The 17,151-nt window shown below is 39.1% G+C and overlaps 2 protein-coding genes across 5 annotated transcripts in view; one reads left to right on the forward strand and one right to left on the reverse strand.

Annotated features, from left to right (window-relative positions):
* LOC131686117 (uncharacterized) overlaps nt 1–17,151 on the reverse strand; it is a 280,208-nt gene that overhangs the window by 143,353 nt on the left and 119,704 nt on the right. The window lies entirely within an intron of this gene.
* LOC131681206 (dynein axonemal heavy chain 2-like) overlaps nt 1–17,151 on the forward strand; it is a 33,954-nt gene that overhangs the window by 7,480 nt on the left and 9,323 nt on the right. Inside the window, exons 9-17 of the mRNA XM_058961914.1 lie at nt 602–1,353; nt 1,417–1,974; nt 7,514–8,475; nt 8,537–9,499; nt 9,562–10,080; nt 10,148–10,310; nt 10,372–10,541; nt 15,004–15,663; nt 15,772–16,706. Of these exons, the coding sequence (XP_058817897.1) occupies nt 602–1,353; nt 1,417–1,974; nt 7,514–8,475; nt 8,537–9,499; nt 9,562–10,080; nt 10,148–10,310; nt 10,372–10,541; nt 15,004–15,663; nt 15,772–16,706 (5,682 nt within the window). The remainder of the gene's footprint in view (nt 1–601; nt 1,354–1,416; nt 1,975–7,513; nt 8,476–8,536; nt 9,500–9,561; nt 10,081–10,147; nt 10,311–10,371; nt 10,542–15,003; nt 15,664–15,771; nt 16,707–17,151) is intronic.

Consider the following 17,151-nt stretch of genomic DNA (forward strand, 5'->3'; position numbering starts at 1 on the left):
CGCTTTATAATTCAGCAAATTAAGAACTCTGGAGTCCGTAGTAACTGAAGACATGGAATATCTGATATATTGTTCAACACGAGCTGATGTTGTAAACTTTGAAATCACCGTCTCTATATTGATGGAAATGAAAACCTCACACTTACGAGACCGACATTGGAGTGCAATCATTGAAATCACCTCTACGTAGGATATTCCTACAATAATATCTCGCTGCTTAGACTCATAGGTTTACATTATTTCAGACAATTCGATCATACAGATAATTTTTTCTTGAGCAGCATGATCGAGTATGAGTTTTTTATATATGACGAAAAACTGAAAGCACTTTGTTATGCAGCGCGAAAGGAATATGACATTGAAATGGAACTCGAAGTGATTCAGAAAGATTCTGAGCAAATCGATTATAAAATAAAGCATGTTGAGGAAGCTTTCAAAATTACAAATGACAAGACTTGCTTGTCAATAATCGAAAGCAACATCTTGAAAATAACTCTTGTGCAGCAATCTATCCATTGCATACCATTTCAAGAAACGATCAATTACTGGGAAGAAACTCTAAATTTTATGAAAGATTTGTTAAATTGTCTCTTGCTAATAGAACAGAAAAGTAGTTTGCTAAATGAAATATTCAAAATGACCGCCAGATCTGAAAATCCAAATCTAGATCACTTCAATGATACTTTTAGGCTGTGCCAAAACGATTGGTCCATTATGATTCAGCTGATTGCTAGTGCAATACTACGAGACGAAATCTGTCCAAAAGGTCTCGCGTTCTTACAAGAAGTTGAAATGCACAGAAAACGTTTTGAAGATCTTTTTCAAAGTTTAAACGAAATCATGCAAAGTAAAAGAAAAAGCTGCGTTCGTCTGTATTTGATCTCTGATCACTTACTAATCAAACTAATTGCCCATCCTTTTAATGTCGAGTTTGTGAATCAAGCAATTCAACAAATGTTTGAGAACATAAGCAGTGTATGTATGAGACGACACGATTTGCCACTCCGATATTATCATTGGGAAGTATCCGGAGTTTACACAAAAGATAACGAGAGTATCAAATTTCTTAAACCATTAGTGTTGGATAATTTGGCAAGTATCGAGCAGATAATAAACGAAATTGAACAATGCATTCGAGAATTCTTAAAAAATGCGTTACGCGGTTGCTTGCTGCAGTTGAAACGAAACTATTTCAACCGCGTTGAGTGTGGATGGCTGAACACGTGGATTCACCAGGTGTGCCTCAAAAGCACTAGTATAGAGAATACACTCCACATCCGAAATGCACTGGTACAAGCAAATCTGCTCGGTAAAATCAAACCACTGAAGATGCTACGGACGATGCACAATAAAGTATGATTCGTTTTCTGCGAACCCTTTTCAATTTATATTTATTTCTGCTATTCGAAATTATAGCTACTAAATGAATTAACAACTGCTTCTAAGAATTTGTCAAACACTGATGAATCTGCCTGGTTGAGAAAAAAGATAGATGACATGGTAATAATGGAAATTAATGCCCGAGACGTGATAAACCATTTGGTGCTTCAGAAGGTGACGGGATTAAAGAACTTTGAATGGCTCTCTCAAGTTCGCACCTACTGGAACGATCAAACCGGTGCATGTTCTACCGCCCACCTTAATAGCATTATGCATTACGGGTATGAGTGTAAACCATCAAGTCAACCTATATTCATGAATCCACATACGGATCGAATCATCATGGCAATAACTAGTGCAATGAAATGCAAATTTGTCCCTTACCTCATTGGCGAAGACGAAAACAATAATGTAAATTTACTTAGAGGACTATCGACGGAGCTGGCTGTATTGTTTGCTACACTGTTTTGTAACAACAGTTGGAAAACGGAACCGATACTTCGCTACATCACTGGAATCGTTGAATTAAGAGCTTGGATTTGCTTTAGTTGCATTGAAAAATTACCATCACAAATTCTTACGACGATCAACGAGGTGATAAAAGAATCATCAACAAAAAAGCCAAAAAGTCATGTATTAGATTTGAAGAAATCACGACTTTGCACAAATTTTCAAATGTTTGCTACTAGCAGTGATCAAAGGAAAGTCGTAACTGAATTGGAACGATGTCTCATACGACCAATTGCAGCAGTTTCGCCGGATGAGGATGTCGTACTACAGAATATCTTATGCTTTTGTGGCATAAAAGAATATCGCACCATTGTATCTTCTGTGAAATTGTTTGTGAAGAACATAAGGCAGCGCCTGTATAACCATTCACAACTGTGGACTTCTCAACGCTTGCGGAACGCTATGATGCGTACAAAGACACTATTAAAACAAAATTCTTATTCAGAGCAACAAATTGTGGCTATTGCTCTGCAGGTAAGATATAATAATAGATCATCCAAAATTACAATTAAAGCCGTTTTCAATGACGACACGAATATTAAATTAACAATTTTGTTTATTTAGGATGAGTTTTTGCCAAGCTTATCAGAAAATGAGCATCAACTTTTCGAGCAATGTATTTCATTCATATTTCCAAATGAAGTTAATTTAGACAATATGAGTGGTAGCCAGAACATGAAATCTGCTTTCGATGAACTTCAACTAACGGTAAGATATACAGTGACGGACAAAACAATAGGACCACGTTATACAAATTGCAAAATTAATCATTTTATGTTTTTTCTTATGTTGAATATCGTGTTATTTTTACGTAAATCAATTACTTTGTTGCTGATTCTTAAAATTAGCATGAGAATAGAACATATCCACCGCCTTTATATTGAAAAAAAGAACTTATCTATAAAAATTATCGACAAATCAGCGCTACTGTAAAAAAATGAATTAAATGAGTTAATGATCCAATCTATAGATTCTATCATTAGTAATTGGTAGTATAGCCATTATTTCTTCATTAATTGTCGGAATTTGCTCATCATTTACTGTGCCACAGTGCGAAATATAGTTACTGTTTGATATTTCTCCACTATTCTCCTTAATTCGTAGATTTTTAAGGTCAATTATTTTTTAACGATCTGCCACAAGTTTTTTTTAGTAAGATTCGGAAGCTCAGTTAGCCACACCATTATTTAGATGTTATGGTGATCTAACCATTTTTGACGGTGCGAGCAGAATTCATCTTGCATAAATGACACTTCAAAGACAATTATCACTGAGAATACGGAAGCATGGAATTTCTAAAGATCACTGCCTAAAGATATTGTCCATATTACCTTTGATCCGGAAAAAATGAACCAAGTACTTATTAAGAACAACCCTCAACCATAATTTTCTCTCCTCCCTGTTTGAATGTATTGTGACTAGCATTCAGAATTTTCTGAACTTATAACCCATCGTTTCCCATCAAATCCAACCACTTTACACCATTGTCTCATCTGACGATAGGATGTACCACAATTTTTTTTTTTTTTGATTTTCGGAACCAACCCATTATTTGTACTTCAGACGAGTCTCCAGGTGCCTACTGATCTAGTAAGACTTTCCTGCGGTTTCAACAACAAGTTCTAAGTGATACTCCATGTTTTTCCGAAGAGTTTACTGCACGCCCACAGTGCTGTGGCTGCTTTATTAACAGCGTACGTCAGGTGCGAGTTCCAATTCAGTTTTTTGACTAAGATAACAACTAGGTGTTTCGCTTCTTCTGCGTAGTTGATTGTAGTTCCACGGAGAGTTGGGGGAACCAACTTCAGTTTTTTTCCTATTAGAAAAGGGTACAATAACCGTTTTTGCAGGGTTTGCATTGAGCCCCTCTTTGAAACACCAGGTCATGATGAAGGGTTAAATGAATCCGATCGCTTAGTACAGATTCGTGTTTTCCCCTCACACACAATTAGAACAATGTCATCTGCATATCCAACAATCTCGAAATTCACTTCAGTCAGATCATTGAGAAGATCGTCTACCACTAGTTACCAGAGCAGGCGTGATAGCACACAGCTCCTATTTATTTCCAGGGCCTTGTGAATTGATATGTACGACGTATTAGCAAAAGCACTCCCGACGTCAAGAAAAGCGCAAATTGCTTTGGTAGATCCGGCAGAAAAATGCCTACCGGTGTGAAAATCTGACAGGACAGTTTCTGTGAGCATGGAGTCCATCCAAATCCTGACATGTCGTATTCTCGTTTTTCACATTCGGCTCAGGAAAGTGGGTTTTCTATGTTTAGCTATTGCCAATTGCGAGAGAACCATCGTCTTTTGATAAGGCATTTTGAAGGCAAAATGCCTCTGGAAAGTTTCCTATGTTTTCATAAAGCTACGCATTGATAGTTTTTTGGCCTTTCTCAACTCAGCGTTGTATTTGGTAAAAGCGGTCCTGTAGTCTGACCAGTTTCCAGTAATTTTCCTTTTATTGAACAGCTTCTTCCTAAGCGTTGCTAGATTTTCGTAGCACCAAGGAACATGGCGATATACAAACTTCGTTACAAGAGGGCAACTGTCATTATAGGTGGTTATGATCCCTCCTTTGTACGTCATTTGCCGTATTATACAGATCTGCTGGAGATTGGATCTTACTCTCCGTGCTTTTTCGACTGTTCCAGGATTGAGAGGAATATACACCAACTTATTTTCCTTAATTCCCTGTGTTTTTGCACTGTGAGTGTTGGCTTCTATGGCGAACATTATGTGTCTGTGATGCGACAAACTAGGTTCCTCAGAAACGTGCCAACTCTTTATCTTTTCCTTTATTTGAGCACTGCATAAAGAGGTCCAGTACTTCGCTCCTGACTGCGTTCATAAATGTAGGTTCAACTCCCATGTTACATGCATTGACGTCATTTGACGAAAGCTATTCTAGTAGGTATTTATAACCGTGCTACCCCATATTGTGCGATGTGCTATTGGCATTACATCCAATGAAGAAGGGCTTGTTTATGCTTCTGCAGTACTTTACGAGGCATCGATTTCAGAAGGTGGAGCTGTATCCGCATCGCCAGGGAAGAAGTCAGATGCGATCATGGTGATTCCACTGCTATTGCGACGACATCTCATTGAATGAAAGGAGAGAACTTTATTGTTCCGTTTATCAGAACTGTAGCTCTTGGAGTTGGCTAGTCTTTAGAATATACTAACTTGTGAGCTGAGGAATTTATACCAAAGTCCTTGTGCTTATTTCCCTACGGCTCCTTATAAGAGCGATGTCTAGGTGCTCTTTGGTGAACCTCCGTACAAGGACGCTTTATTTATTTATTTATTTATTTATTGTCTTGTGGCACTTTTTGCGTGATGAATGGTCACTTGGATGCAGCAATTGCGGCTCATTGTTTTGGTGGTTTGCTGCCGTCGATTTTTGGGGCCAGTACTCGACGGCTAGTCGCAGGCTGTGTGCTGCTCGACGTTCCAGTGGCCTTCTTTGGCCCAGTATGTGCTTCGGCTCTTGCCGTTTGCACACCTTCGCCTACAGGGAGTTTCTGACCCTTGCATATCAATTCGTGTGCCGCATAAGTTAGGGTGCTATTGTGTATAGCTCGTGAGACAAGCTGCCACTGATGCACTCGTTACCGTTACTACAGGCTTGCTATGAGCAGAAGTCCGTCGTTAGGTGTTCCGCGCTGGGCCACCCACAGGAGCTTCCTTGTTCGGCAAAGACTGGGAACTAGCGCATTCTAGCCTTTCCGCATACGTAGTTCAGCTGGTTGTGTTGGGAGGTTATCAGTTTCATTGGAGCCTAATCTACCGGCAACAGGAGCTCTACCGTTTTTAAGGACCGTGATTTTCTTCAGGTCCCTCCAGCGTTCTGTGCAGAAATTGTTGTTCGGATTCTGCATCAGACGGACGATGTTCCCATCGGACCTGTCGATGCAGTCGAGAAAACGGCTCTTGTTTAGAAAATGGCATCGTGCAGTTACTTAGCTGTATTCTTGTCTGCACAGACGATTTCGAGATACCCTTGTTTGTATGTGCACTTCCTAAAAATGGGTCTCGTATTGTTTGATTTCTGCTTCATAACGTTAACGATCAGTGCGCATCGACTAGCATTCAGTTGTTCATGACTGATGGTATTCGCAGAGTACCCAACCGGAATGATGACCATCGAGTTTTGTTGTAGGTCAGTTTTTTGAGTTGGTCTTGGATCCTTCTCCTTGATCTTTTTAGTTTGAGGTATCTTCCAGCACCCACTATTGTTCGGCGAGTCGATGTCCGTCGAACGCTGTCGCTTTTCTAGTGCCTTCCCTACAGGGATTTTTGCCAACTCTAGCGCTTCAGCGGGTTTGTGGTTGTTTCTCAGCAGCCACCCATAGCGTTTTTTCGCCGACCCGCTTAAGTGACGAGTTTCTGGTGTTCATCTTGTTTATTCTCGGAGCCCTTCGACTTACCGGTTGCTCCGCCGGGCTGATCTGTGTCCTCCATGACCATTGTCTGATCAGCGTCTCTAGCTGAACAAGTGCAGGACACAACGTCCTCCAACGAGCCACTATTCAGCACTCCACAAGTTTGCTTTCCGCACAATCCTTCTCCTCTTCCACCTCCATCTCCGCATTCTCGTTAAAACTCATGTTTACAGTGTTCGTTTTGTTCCCACGAAAAGCTAGAGAAAGAAAGTCAACCCTGTCTTAGCCCCGTTTGACAGGATAAGGGAAAATACTGTGGGGTACACCATGGTGCCTCACTGGCTCCGTGCGTTATCTCTTCGAATCCCAGTCATAGTTTTACGTAGGGCTGAGATTCGAAGTGTTGATCTCCCACCACCGCCACCGGCATTGGTCGCGTCACACCATAAATTTTACGATACGGGTTTTGATGCCCGTCCGTCTCATTCCGATGCTACAGCAGAAGGCTGGCAGCACCCAACCGACGCCGGTCTAAAGACCAAATTTCATCAATAGACGCACGTGGAGACATGAGATAGGAAACTTGTGAATACTATGTCATCTCACCATTTGGCGGCCAAACATCACATTACCTTTCGTGCCACACAGCTTGTAATGGTCATTAACACATCATTGCTAGTGTCTGCCGCTAGATGAGATCATTTCAGATTAATAAAATCTCCGATCACCATGGGGAACGTGCCATTTGAGCCAGTCGCTACTGATTCCTGATTGCGGGTATTCTAGAATCCGATTAATCGAACCAATAATTGTTGATAAAATATTAATATTAGTGTTTCCATTTCGACGCGAACACGCTTTTTAGTGGGTTGTATGTTTTGAGGTTTAACTGAAAAATCCGTAACTTTTGTAAACCGGCAATATGTTTTTCGGTTTTCGCATACTAAAAACACACCACATAAGTTTTTTGAAATGAAACAAAAATTTGGACAGTAGAGGGTTAAGTAGGTATTGAAATATATTCCTTCAATACCTGCTTAATACCTCAATGAGGTATAAAAATCAATTAATACCAAGTTTAGGTATGATACCAGAATATAATATGCTCGGGTTATTGGCCTGATCGGGTAGTGGTGCAAAAAGAAATGTCTAGCCGCAGTGGTTTTATTGTTTTGTCCGTAGCTGCACATATTTTATTATATAAAAATCCGCTTCTTGTAATATGCTTCACAGCCATCGCCATATCAAGAATCGAAAGTAAAAGAAATACTAATAAAACTATCGCAAAACCGTCCAATAATCGTGACTGGTGAATCTGTCAGTGGTAAATCCTGTTTATTAAAAGCAGCGCTGTTGATGCTCCGCAACAATGATCAGCAGCTCCAACGATATCATATTAATCCAGAAACGTTGAAATTACCGATCGACATTGAAACATTGAATAGATCACAGTTGGACGAAATTTTGACATCAATTTTAAGCTCAAGGAAGCATACACGAAAGTGTATCGTATTCGATTGCGCTGAGCTTAACGATTGCTGGGTGAAAAGTATAGATTGTGTGCAGGATCAGTTTATCAGAAACGATTTAACCCATGTACCATGCGAAGGTATAGACCTAAAAATTGTCATCGAGATTGTCGATCTGGGAAATGCAGCACCGACAACGGTGTCAAATTTCGAAATTGTGCATATAGATGGAAAACAATTGTCATGGAAACATAGTTTCACTACGTGGTTATGCCATGCCCCATCTCTGCCAGATGATGTTAAAACCGAGCTGGAAGAATTAGGAAATACATATTTAGAACTGTTTTTCGGTTTAACAAGAACCAGTAGCAGCTTTTTGCCTAAAACCGCGGAATTAAATGTATTGCAAACCTTTTGCCACCTGTACCAATCGATTTTTCAAAATTGGAAAACGAATAAATTGCTAGTGGAGGAAACTAACACAAAAGAAGCACTTAAAAAGTTGTTCTTCTTCTGTTGCATTTGGTCCATTGGAGCATCGTTGAATGAAAATGATCGTGAAAAGCTCGATGTTTTAATGCGCGAACAGATCTCCGATAGTGCCTCAAGCTTCCCACTTAAAGGTAATGTGTTTCAATATGTTGTTGAAGTCTCCGAAAATTCCTCCGGCTGGGTTTTATGGAACACGCAACATCTTGGGCATGGTTGCAGTGAAGTTAGTTTTGGGTAAGAAATTCTTTATTTAAAAAATATAACCCAATGATTTCATACAAATATTCTTCTACAGAGATTATATCAATACAATAGAAAATATTCCATATCAGTACATTACAGCACTAATGATGAAGGGCTCAAAACCACTATTGATGACTAGTGAATTGACGGTTGGAAAAAGTGCACTGATTAAACATTTGGTAACGTTCAGGCAAACCGAGAGCCAATCAAATTGCTTCACCAACCTGAGCAGAATGACTACTTCCATCTGTCTACAAAGAATCATTTCCCGGCACTCGACGAACGTAGCTAAAGGGATTGTATATCCTAAGGATCGAAAAGAGATGACGTGGATTTTGGATGATCTTCATACAGTTCTGGACAATAAGATTGACTCGATGGAATTTCTTAGGACACTGATTGAACACAAATTTTGGTACAATGATCAATGTCCACAACATCTGAAAAAAACATACCTCGTTGCAGCGATGAAAAGCATGTTGCCTGTGCGTCAGTTTTCCTCTTCTTCTAGGAGACTACTCAACAAATTCAATCTTATCTACCATGCATCGTACAATGAAGAAACTGTAGCATTTATATTTACTCAAAAGATAAAAATCATGATGCTCTCTGACAACTCAAACAGACTTCTAGATCTGTTGGCGCCAGCTACTGTTGATTTAGTGCGATGTCTAGCTGCACGTATGCCACCCACCCCTAGCAATCCACGATACCAGTTCTCTATGAAGACCGTTGGAAGAATTCTCAACTCATTTTGTATGCTAAGCACCAACGCTAATCTTACTGATAAGACCTCATTGCTAAGATTTTGGATTCACGAGTGCTACCGCGAAACTCATGATTTACTACGAAAAGCAGATTACAAGAAGTTCTACGAAATATTCAATGACACTATTTCCAATAATTTCGAGGCTACATTGCATGGTCTATGTCCCGGAAATCGCAGTCCAGTGTTTTGTAATATGAAAATGCCTGATCCAAACTACGAAGATGTAAAAGAAATTGATCAATTAATGTAATTAATGTAACCGAATCCCCTTGCCAACACTATACTTATGCTTCTCTAAAATGTTCTAGACATTTGACAGAAACAGCTATACAGAATGTAATGCCGGACACAGCTCTAATTGTCTATCAAGAAGCCGTAGAGCACGCTGCCAAGTTACTTAGAATTCTTTGTATCGAAAATGGGCATTTGATTTTATTGGGAGAAGCTGGTAGCGGTCGCAGCACCGTTTGTCAGATCGTCACATCGTTATTCAATTATCAAAAAGCTGATCTATTAGAAAATATGTCATTGCACCATTTGCATATCAAATCTACTGACACTGAGGAAATTGTGGATAGAAAATTTGAAAAACTGTTCGAACGATGTAGGACTAGTCATGTTCTGTGTCTGGTACAAGCTGATCAAAAGAAAACAACAAATCAACTGATGTTAGAAATTGTGAACAGTATCATTTTAAATGGAACAATCGATGGGGTGTACCCATGTTCCAACGTACTGCAAGGCATTGGTGGAAAACCAATATGGCCGAAAATCAAGTCCAAACTTCATTTTGTTCTTTGCGCTCCAGAGAATCGAGAAGAGTATCGGTAATTTTGTAACATTTTTCAAAACTACTTTAAAATAATTCTTATGACTTTGGATGTCTCATTTCAGCTTCTTGAACAATGCCTATCCATCCTTATGTACAAACATAACGTCGATCTGTATACATCCATTGAATAATGAAAGCTTGGCTGAGATAGCTAAAAAATTTCTGCAGAAAAACGTCGTATTCGATGTTCCGATACTCGGAGAAGAGTTTATCAAAAGCAAGACTGTAAGTGATGTTTCGGTAATAGCTGCTTCCAAAAATTCTATTCCTTTGATGTTCCTCGCAGCAACGAAGAAGAGACAGTTTAGTTCAGAGTACCGAAGAACGAATGCTTCTAGCAACGACAGATGCTATGCCAAGAATCCATTCAGCAACAAAACAAGACTTAGCTAGTTTGCCGGCCCCCACAATTGTGCTCTGCAGCTGGTATTTTGAGCTGCTTTTCACATTCAAGAGGTAAACATATTAATGGTGAATGCTAATCATTGCAATCAGGTTAGGGTGGATGTCTCTAACATTTGGCTGTTTAATCAGTTTATTTTTTTTATTTCGAATATAGAGGTTTTAACCTTAAGGTCGGGTCAGAAAAATCTCTTGTGAAAAATTTCTAACCCTATGTACGGGGTCGGGACTCGAACCCAGGTGCGCTGCGTATAAGGCAATCGATTTACCAATACGATACGTCCACCCCCTAATTAGTTTATTCTACCATAAAGGCTTTCGCCAGATAATAATTATAAGACCGGAAAACCGTACTCCTAGGTTCAAACTGATCTGTCTATACGTAGTCTGTCAATTTCAAATCATCGTATAATTCCCAGAAGTATTGCAACTGCGAATACGAAACTAAAATTCCCGTTAGAGAAGAAAATGTTAAAATAGGGGATAGGCTTGAGCAATAACTCCTTTTTTGAATTTTCCTTATCGATTACTACAGGCCAAAGTCCCTGTAAACATAAGGATAATATAATATATAAGAACTTTGAGTATAAGCAATATTATGGATAATAACTAATGAATGATAATGTATGGGAGATGTAAATCATTATGCTAATTCCAAAGTATTTTGTTGAACCTAGATTGGGGAAGGAAAAAGATTGCATGTTCGTCCGACACTTGCTGTTGCCTGAAGTCGTACATTCAAGATGTTCGATAGTTCCACCATGAGACTCAGGGCCGTCGGAGTAATTACCCACACGAAACACTGGAACCAACCAAAACTTTGGCCACGTTGGTGTCTGAAACTTTGCACAATGCTCAATCATTTTATGCGTTAACTTGACGATACCAATTTCTTTGCTTTACAATTTAAATTTCTTGCAAATACGGTATAATTTGAATTTGGGTTTTTTGAAGTTTGTAATTATTTTGCATATTAATACTAATGGATTTACATTTGACACATCTACATTTTAAAACAACATATTCAGATCGATATACAAAAAATGTGAATGCAATTTTATTCACCATATCAGGGAAAGTCAAGAGCGGGAGTACAACAATGATAGGGAAAAGAAGAAATCATACTTCCAGTTTTTTGGTAGACAGAAGATCACTGTCAGGATACCATCGACCGGATCGCCGACTAGTCCTCCTTGGATCCACTGGGAATTCTTTTGGGGTCAGTTTTTTAGGTAGGTGCTAGCATATCAACCAGAAGAGAAGAGATAACTAAATTAGAATTATAATCGTTTTTTAAAAATGTGTATATTGGAGACATATAGGGAGATCGAGTATAGCCTGCACATCTCAAACTGGAACGAGAACGAAGGGAATCGTATAACGGAGATCTTGCGCCAGAATACTAGGTGCACGACCACACAACATGTTTAATGTTGCGATAACCGCAGCGCAGAGATAAGCGCAGAGACCGCTCTCCACGACCCTAATACGCCGGCGATGCGTGTCTAACGTATAATGCTTGGACCTGACCCGATAAGTCACCACCCTCATCCAACCCCTTGAACCAAAGTTAGTTGATACCTTTGGGATTCCTAAACTTCCACGAAATTTGCCAATTTTCGAGCGCCCTCATTTTTTTATAAGTATCACTTTCTAATGCCTAAGTATCCGCTTTCTCATTACCCGGAATGAAGAAATTGCAAAAGAATCCAAACTAAGTTCATCTGGTAAGATTTTTCAGACTAAGCTCCCATATTTTCTCCAGGAAATATAAAAAGTGCTTTCCGCACTTCATCAAACGGAGAGCCTCCATAGAATTGTGATGATGTAGTCGTTGATAGGTAAATTCAAAACCATCAGTTTTGTGGGGAGGATGTCTTTTCATCACGACACGTCTATTGTTTGCATGAGGATGTAGATGGAATGCTGCTGCGACCGAAAAAATGTTCGTAGAACCGGTGCCAATATCGCCAAATACTCGGGCGATTCGACGTTTGCGGGCGGGAGACCGTCCACGGGTGCTCGCACCGGGTACTTGCTTCGTCTCACCAGCAATGTCGAGAATTAAGCCAGCCAAAACCTTTTACTCTTCCACCGGAAGATTCGATTGTTTACGATATAGTGGTTGTATAGCTCTTTCTTCTGTTCTTATTTTTTTCTTTTTCCTTTTCTTAAAGTTTGTCATATTGAAATTATCACAAATATCATGCAGTAAGGTAGATCGGTTATCATCGTGAAGATAACCCCATAACGTACAGTGGGAGTTGAAGTCTTCTAGAACCAACTTAGGTGCGAGTAGGATTTTTGTGCTGTTTGAAAGATTTCGGTGGGATGTATATGGAAGCAATGCAGAAGTTTTTGCCCTTGATTCAGGCTTGTAAATCGACAACTGCAATACCTGGTATCGAGCAAAGGTTAATTCAATTAAAAGAATAGCACATTTTGATCCCCAAAAACGCTCCTCCGTAGTGCTTTCTTAGTCCTGGCGAATAATTTTAAAATTGTGGAAGTTAAGATCTACGTCGGAAGTTGGCCAGGTTTTCCACAATTCAAATACATCATATTGCAAGTTGTTAAATGTTATCTTTAATTGTTTAAAAGAATCGATGATACTTCTGCAAACAGTGATCAAATCTGTGACTGCGACGCTCGATAAATTAACCATTGAAGAATACGATCGCTCAAGGAGGGCATTTAGTAGAAAACTGCCTCAAAATTATTCTCACTGCTGTTGTTGTTTTCAATATCCAGTACACGTCATATATTTCATCTGTCCAGTACTAGGTTGTTTTTGTGGCTGAACCATAGGGGCACTTGTAGTTTTTGATACCCCATGTGAAAATTCTTGCTCTAAGATTCTAAGATTTCCGAGACTAGGAGCTACATACTTCGGTTTAACAGCACTTCCACGAGTTGTTATATTTGGTGGCCCATCAAGGGATATCCTCAGGTCTTTACGAGGAAGCTAAGGAGAGAAAATGATTTTCCCCTTTCGAAAATTTATAGGTGCCTAAAAAAATGTTCCCTCAAAAGTTTTGTCAGACTCTCAATCTTTAGTTAACAAGGGAGCGTGGAAATTAGTCGTAGCTAGTGGCTTCCTCTCCAAGCATTCCTTTAAAGAATTTCAATTTTTCCCTACATGCTTTGTACGCTAAATATCTCGAGAGATTATGCGGAGTCTCTCCACAGTAGGAAGACTTTTCATGATTCTATCTGTATTTTCCACACCGTACCTTGTTTCTATAACAGGCAGATGTATAGCCCAATCGCTTGCAATGACGGTAGTTTATGCTCTGCAGCACAAAAAGGCGAACGGGTAGGCGAACCCAGTTCAAAACAAATTAGTTTCGAAAAGTAGATTCGTCACAAGGACCCAAATGAGGATGATGGAAAACAGCTTGTTCTCTTATACTCCTCGATTTTTGCTGAACGCTATTGCTTGCAATGCAATGACTGAAGCAAAGTGTTCTTGAACGAGCGAACATCATACTTCAGCAGAGCTTTGCCCCTGTCGGAGACTACACCATCAATCTCTACTTCGTGGGCGAGTACGTTGACAAGATAATTCTTCGCAAAAAGCTTTCAGCGAGCAATCGTGATTGCTCACATATAACATTCGTTCATCTCGTCGAATCATGACGATATCGGCCATTGTATTGTTTAGTTAGATCACGCGATATATCAATGATGTTAAATAGCTTATATTTTGTCCGGAAGTAGAGCATCCAGGGGCCGATTGGATTGGATATAATTTGTATCGAAAAGGAGACTTATCGGCATCATTTGCCTGAAGGGATGTCGGTCGTCGAAGATGCCTTCCCATTAGCCATCACTACCCGCAAAAGGAATGTTTTTATCGGATTGAACAGTAAATGAATGCAACGAAATTTAATTCGAATAAATTCATCGCGAATGATTTAGTGTGTATACAATGCAAGCGTTTATATTGCGAAAATGTGGTAAATTTCTAGTAATACACTCAGCTCGAAAAGGTTTCACCGACCTGACTCATAACTAGGTATCATTTACGACCAACAAACACCATGGGGTGAACTTAAGGTTGAACAGAGATTGCTCACACGATGAGAATTTGTATATGTGGAACCAATAGTCTGCATTACTAATACTAATGCAACCTTATGTTCGGACGAGGTAGTTTTGTTATCGTTTTGAATCAATTTTGGTTGTGAATGGATGGAAGATGTGGTCGTAATAAATTCAATTCTTTAAAATGAAAAAAACACCATATGGCTTAATGACCATATTTAAACTAATCACTGGAACAAATAGAAACTGTTGTAAGTAACGGCTTCACATGGATAAGAGTAAATTTATTACATGCACTGTTGATTATTAGAGGCTTAGTTTTTTACCTGTAAATATACACATCATGTGAGAATTAGGATTAAAGTTTAATGTGCATTAAATAGTTTATATACACAATAATTTATAATATAAGGACATGTATATGTGCAAGTAGCTGTGATTACAATATATTCACTACTCTTTTCCCCAGGGTTCTATACTTTAAAAGGTCAAAATTAAGTAATGAGTACAAAAAATTCCACACTGGCATATCACAAATAATAGAAGCAACTCATAATGTGACCCTGCTGCAGGAACAGCTAGAGAAACAACAGGAGCAAATAGAAGCGTATCAACTTGAGTTGGAGGAGTTCATTGAGAACATTAAACTACAAACAATAGAAGCCGATGAACAGAGCCAGGAAGTAGCAATTCAGCGCGAAAAAATAGGTTGCGAGGAAATTATCTGCAAACAGTTGGCAGCAGTGGCTGAGGCAGATTTAGAAAAAGCGATGCCAGCTTTGAACAGCGCAGTTGAGGCACTGAATTCTCTCAACAAAAAAGACATGAATGAAATTAAATCATATGCTCGACCCCCAGTCAAAGTGGAACTAGTACTTAACGCGGTTATGATTTTGCTTGCAAAAGAACCGACATGGGCTGAAGCCAAACGGCAGTTGGGTGATCAAAAGTTTCTGGACACTCTAAGAAATTTCGATAGAAATCATATCACTGATAAAACATTAAAAATAATTGGAGGATTCGTTCGTAATCCAGATCTTGAACCGAATAAAGTAGGTATTGTATCAAAAGCCGCTAAATCTTTAATGATGTGGGTGAGAGCGATTGAGAACTATGGAAAGGTCTATAAGTAAGTTTTTTTTTGTCATACTAACATACTTTAGTTCCGAATGTTCATAATACCATCTTGAAATGATGTTTTTTTCAGTTTAATGAATGCTCTTCTTTTTTTTACCAGATACGTCGGACCAAAAATCAAAAAAATGGAGGATGCTCAGGCATCACTTCTCGAGAAACAGAACGCTCTGAAGAGAGCAGAACAAAAATTGGCGGAACTTGCAGCACAACTCGCCGCCCTTCACCTTGAGTATGAAACTAAAATGAAATGCAAGGAAGAGCTCGAAGAAGCTGCTAGACAAATGGCCTTGAAACTGGCAAGATCCAAAGCACTAGTAGAAGGATTGGCAAGTGAAAAAATAAGATGGACAAACTCTGCCAAAAGTCTAGAACATGAATATTCGTGTCTAGTGGGAGATACACTGCTATCTGCAGGGTCACTTGTATACTTTGGATCTTTACCGCTCACTTTGCGAGAAACTCTGAGGACTCAATGGAAAATAGATCTAGAAGCTCTGGAAATATTATTCAAAGAGAATTTCGTCTTGTTCAACCATCTCTATCACTCAGACGTTTTGGAAGTTTGGCAAAGCTGTGGATTAGCCGTCGATGATCTGTCTGTTGAAAATGCAACCATCTTGTTGAATACGATGCGTTTCCCGTTGGCAATCGACCCTCAGAACGAGATTCATCGCTGGATAATGAACCTATACAATGCAAAGGGTATTCTCCAGCGTAACTTTGATGAGGATATTCCAGAAGCTCTAATTGCTACTACAGTTCACGATCGCATTCCTCTGCTAATCTATAATTTTCAAAACCAAAGTATGAACAATCTTAATGAGTTGCAAAAAGTATATTCATTGGTACAGCAACATGCTCGCGATGATAATATTCAAACAAAAAACAAAGATCATAGGACTAATGAAGTTGAGCCAGAACCGCTTCTCTTTCTGACCAGCAATGATAGCATAGCGTTGGATGCTTGTTCGAGTAAAATTATTAATACAGTGAATTTTGTGTTTGGATTAGATGGATTAGAAACTAAACTATTAGGTAAGTTTTAGCTTGAAATCAAGCATTGTAGTTGTCATTCACTCACACGAGGAAGATATAATATGGCATTCATCTTTTCTGGGTAAGATGGACCGCCCAGTTCTCTTTCTACACAAAAGGCGAGCAACTAATTATTTCGATCCGAACTAACAATTGCTCTTCTCATTGCAGAACGCGATAGTTTTTGTCGTGACTAAAGACTTACCTTTCAATCTAGGGTTTGAAACACCATCTTTTGCTGTACTGCATGGATTCAATCTATTTCTTCGCCATTTTGTCAGAAATATATTCAGCGATGTTGTTTTAAATTTTTGAATGTATATGTCATGCATTAATAACAAAAAAATGCTTTGAAACATCTTTTGAAAACTACTCGAAAATGGTGAAATTTTTCAGCTCATCTCGATCAGAGCCGTTAATATGGTGCACCAACCGAACACTCAAA

The sequence above is a fragment of the Topomyia yanbarensis genome, chromosome 2 (genome assembly GCF_030247195.1).
Source record: "Topomyia yanbarensis strain Yona2022 chromosome 2, ASM3024719v1, whole genome shotgun sequence".
NCBI classification, from domain to species: domain Eukaryota; kingdom Metazoa; phylum Arthropoda; class Insecta; order Diptera; family Culicidae; genus Topomyia; species Topomyia yanbarensis.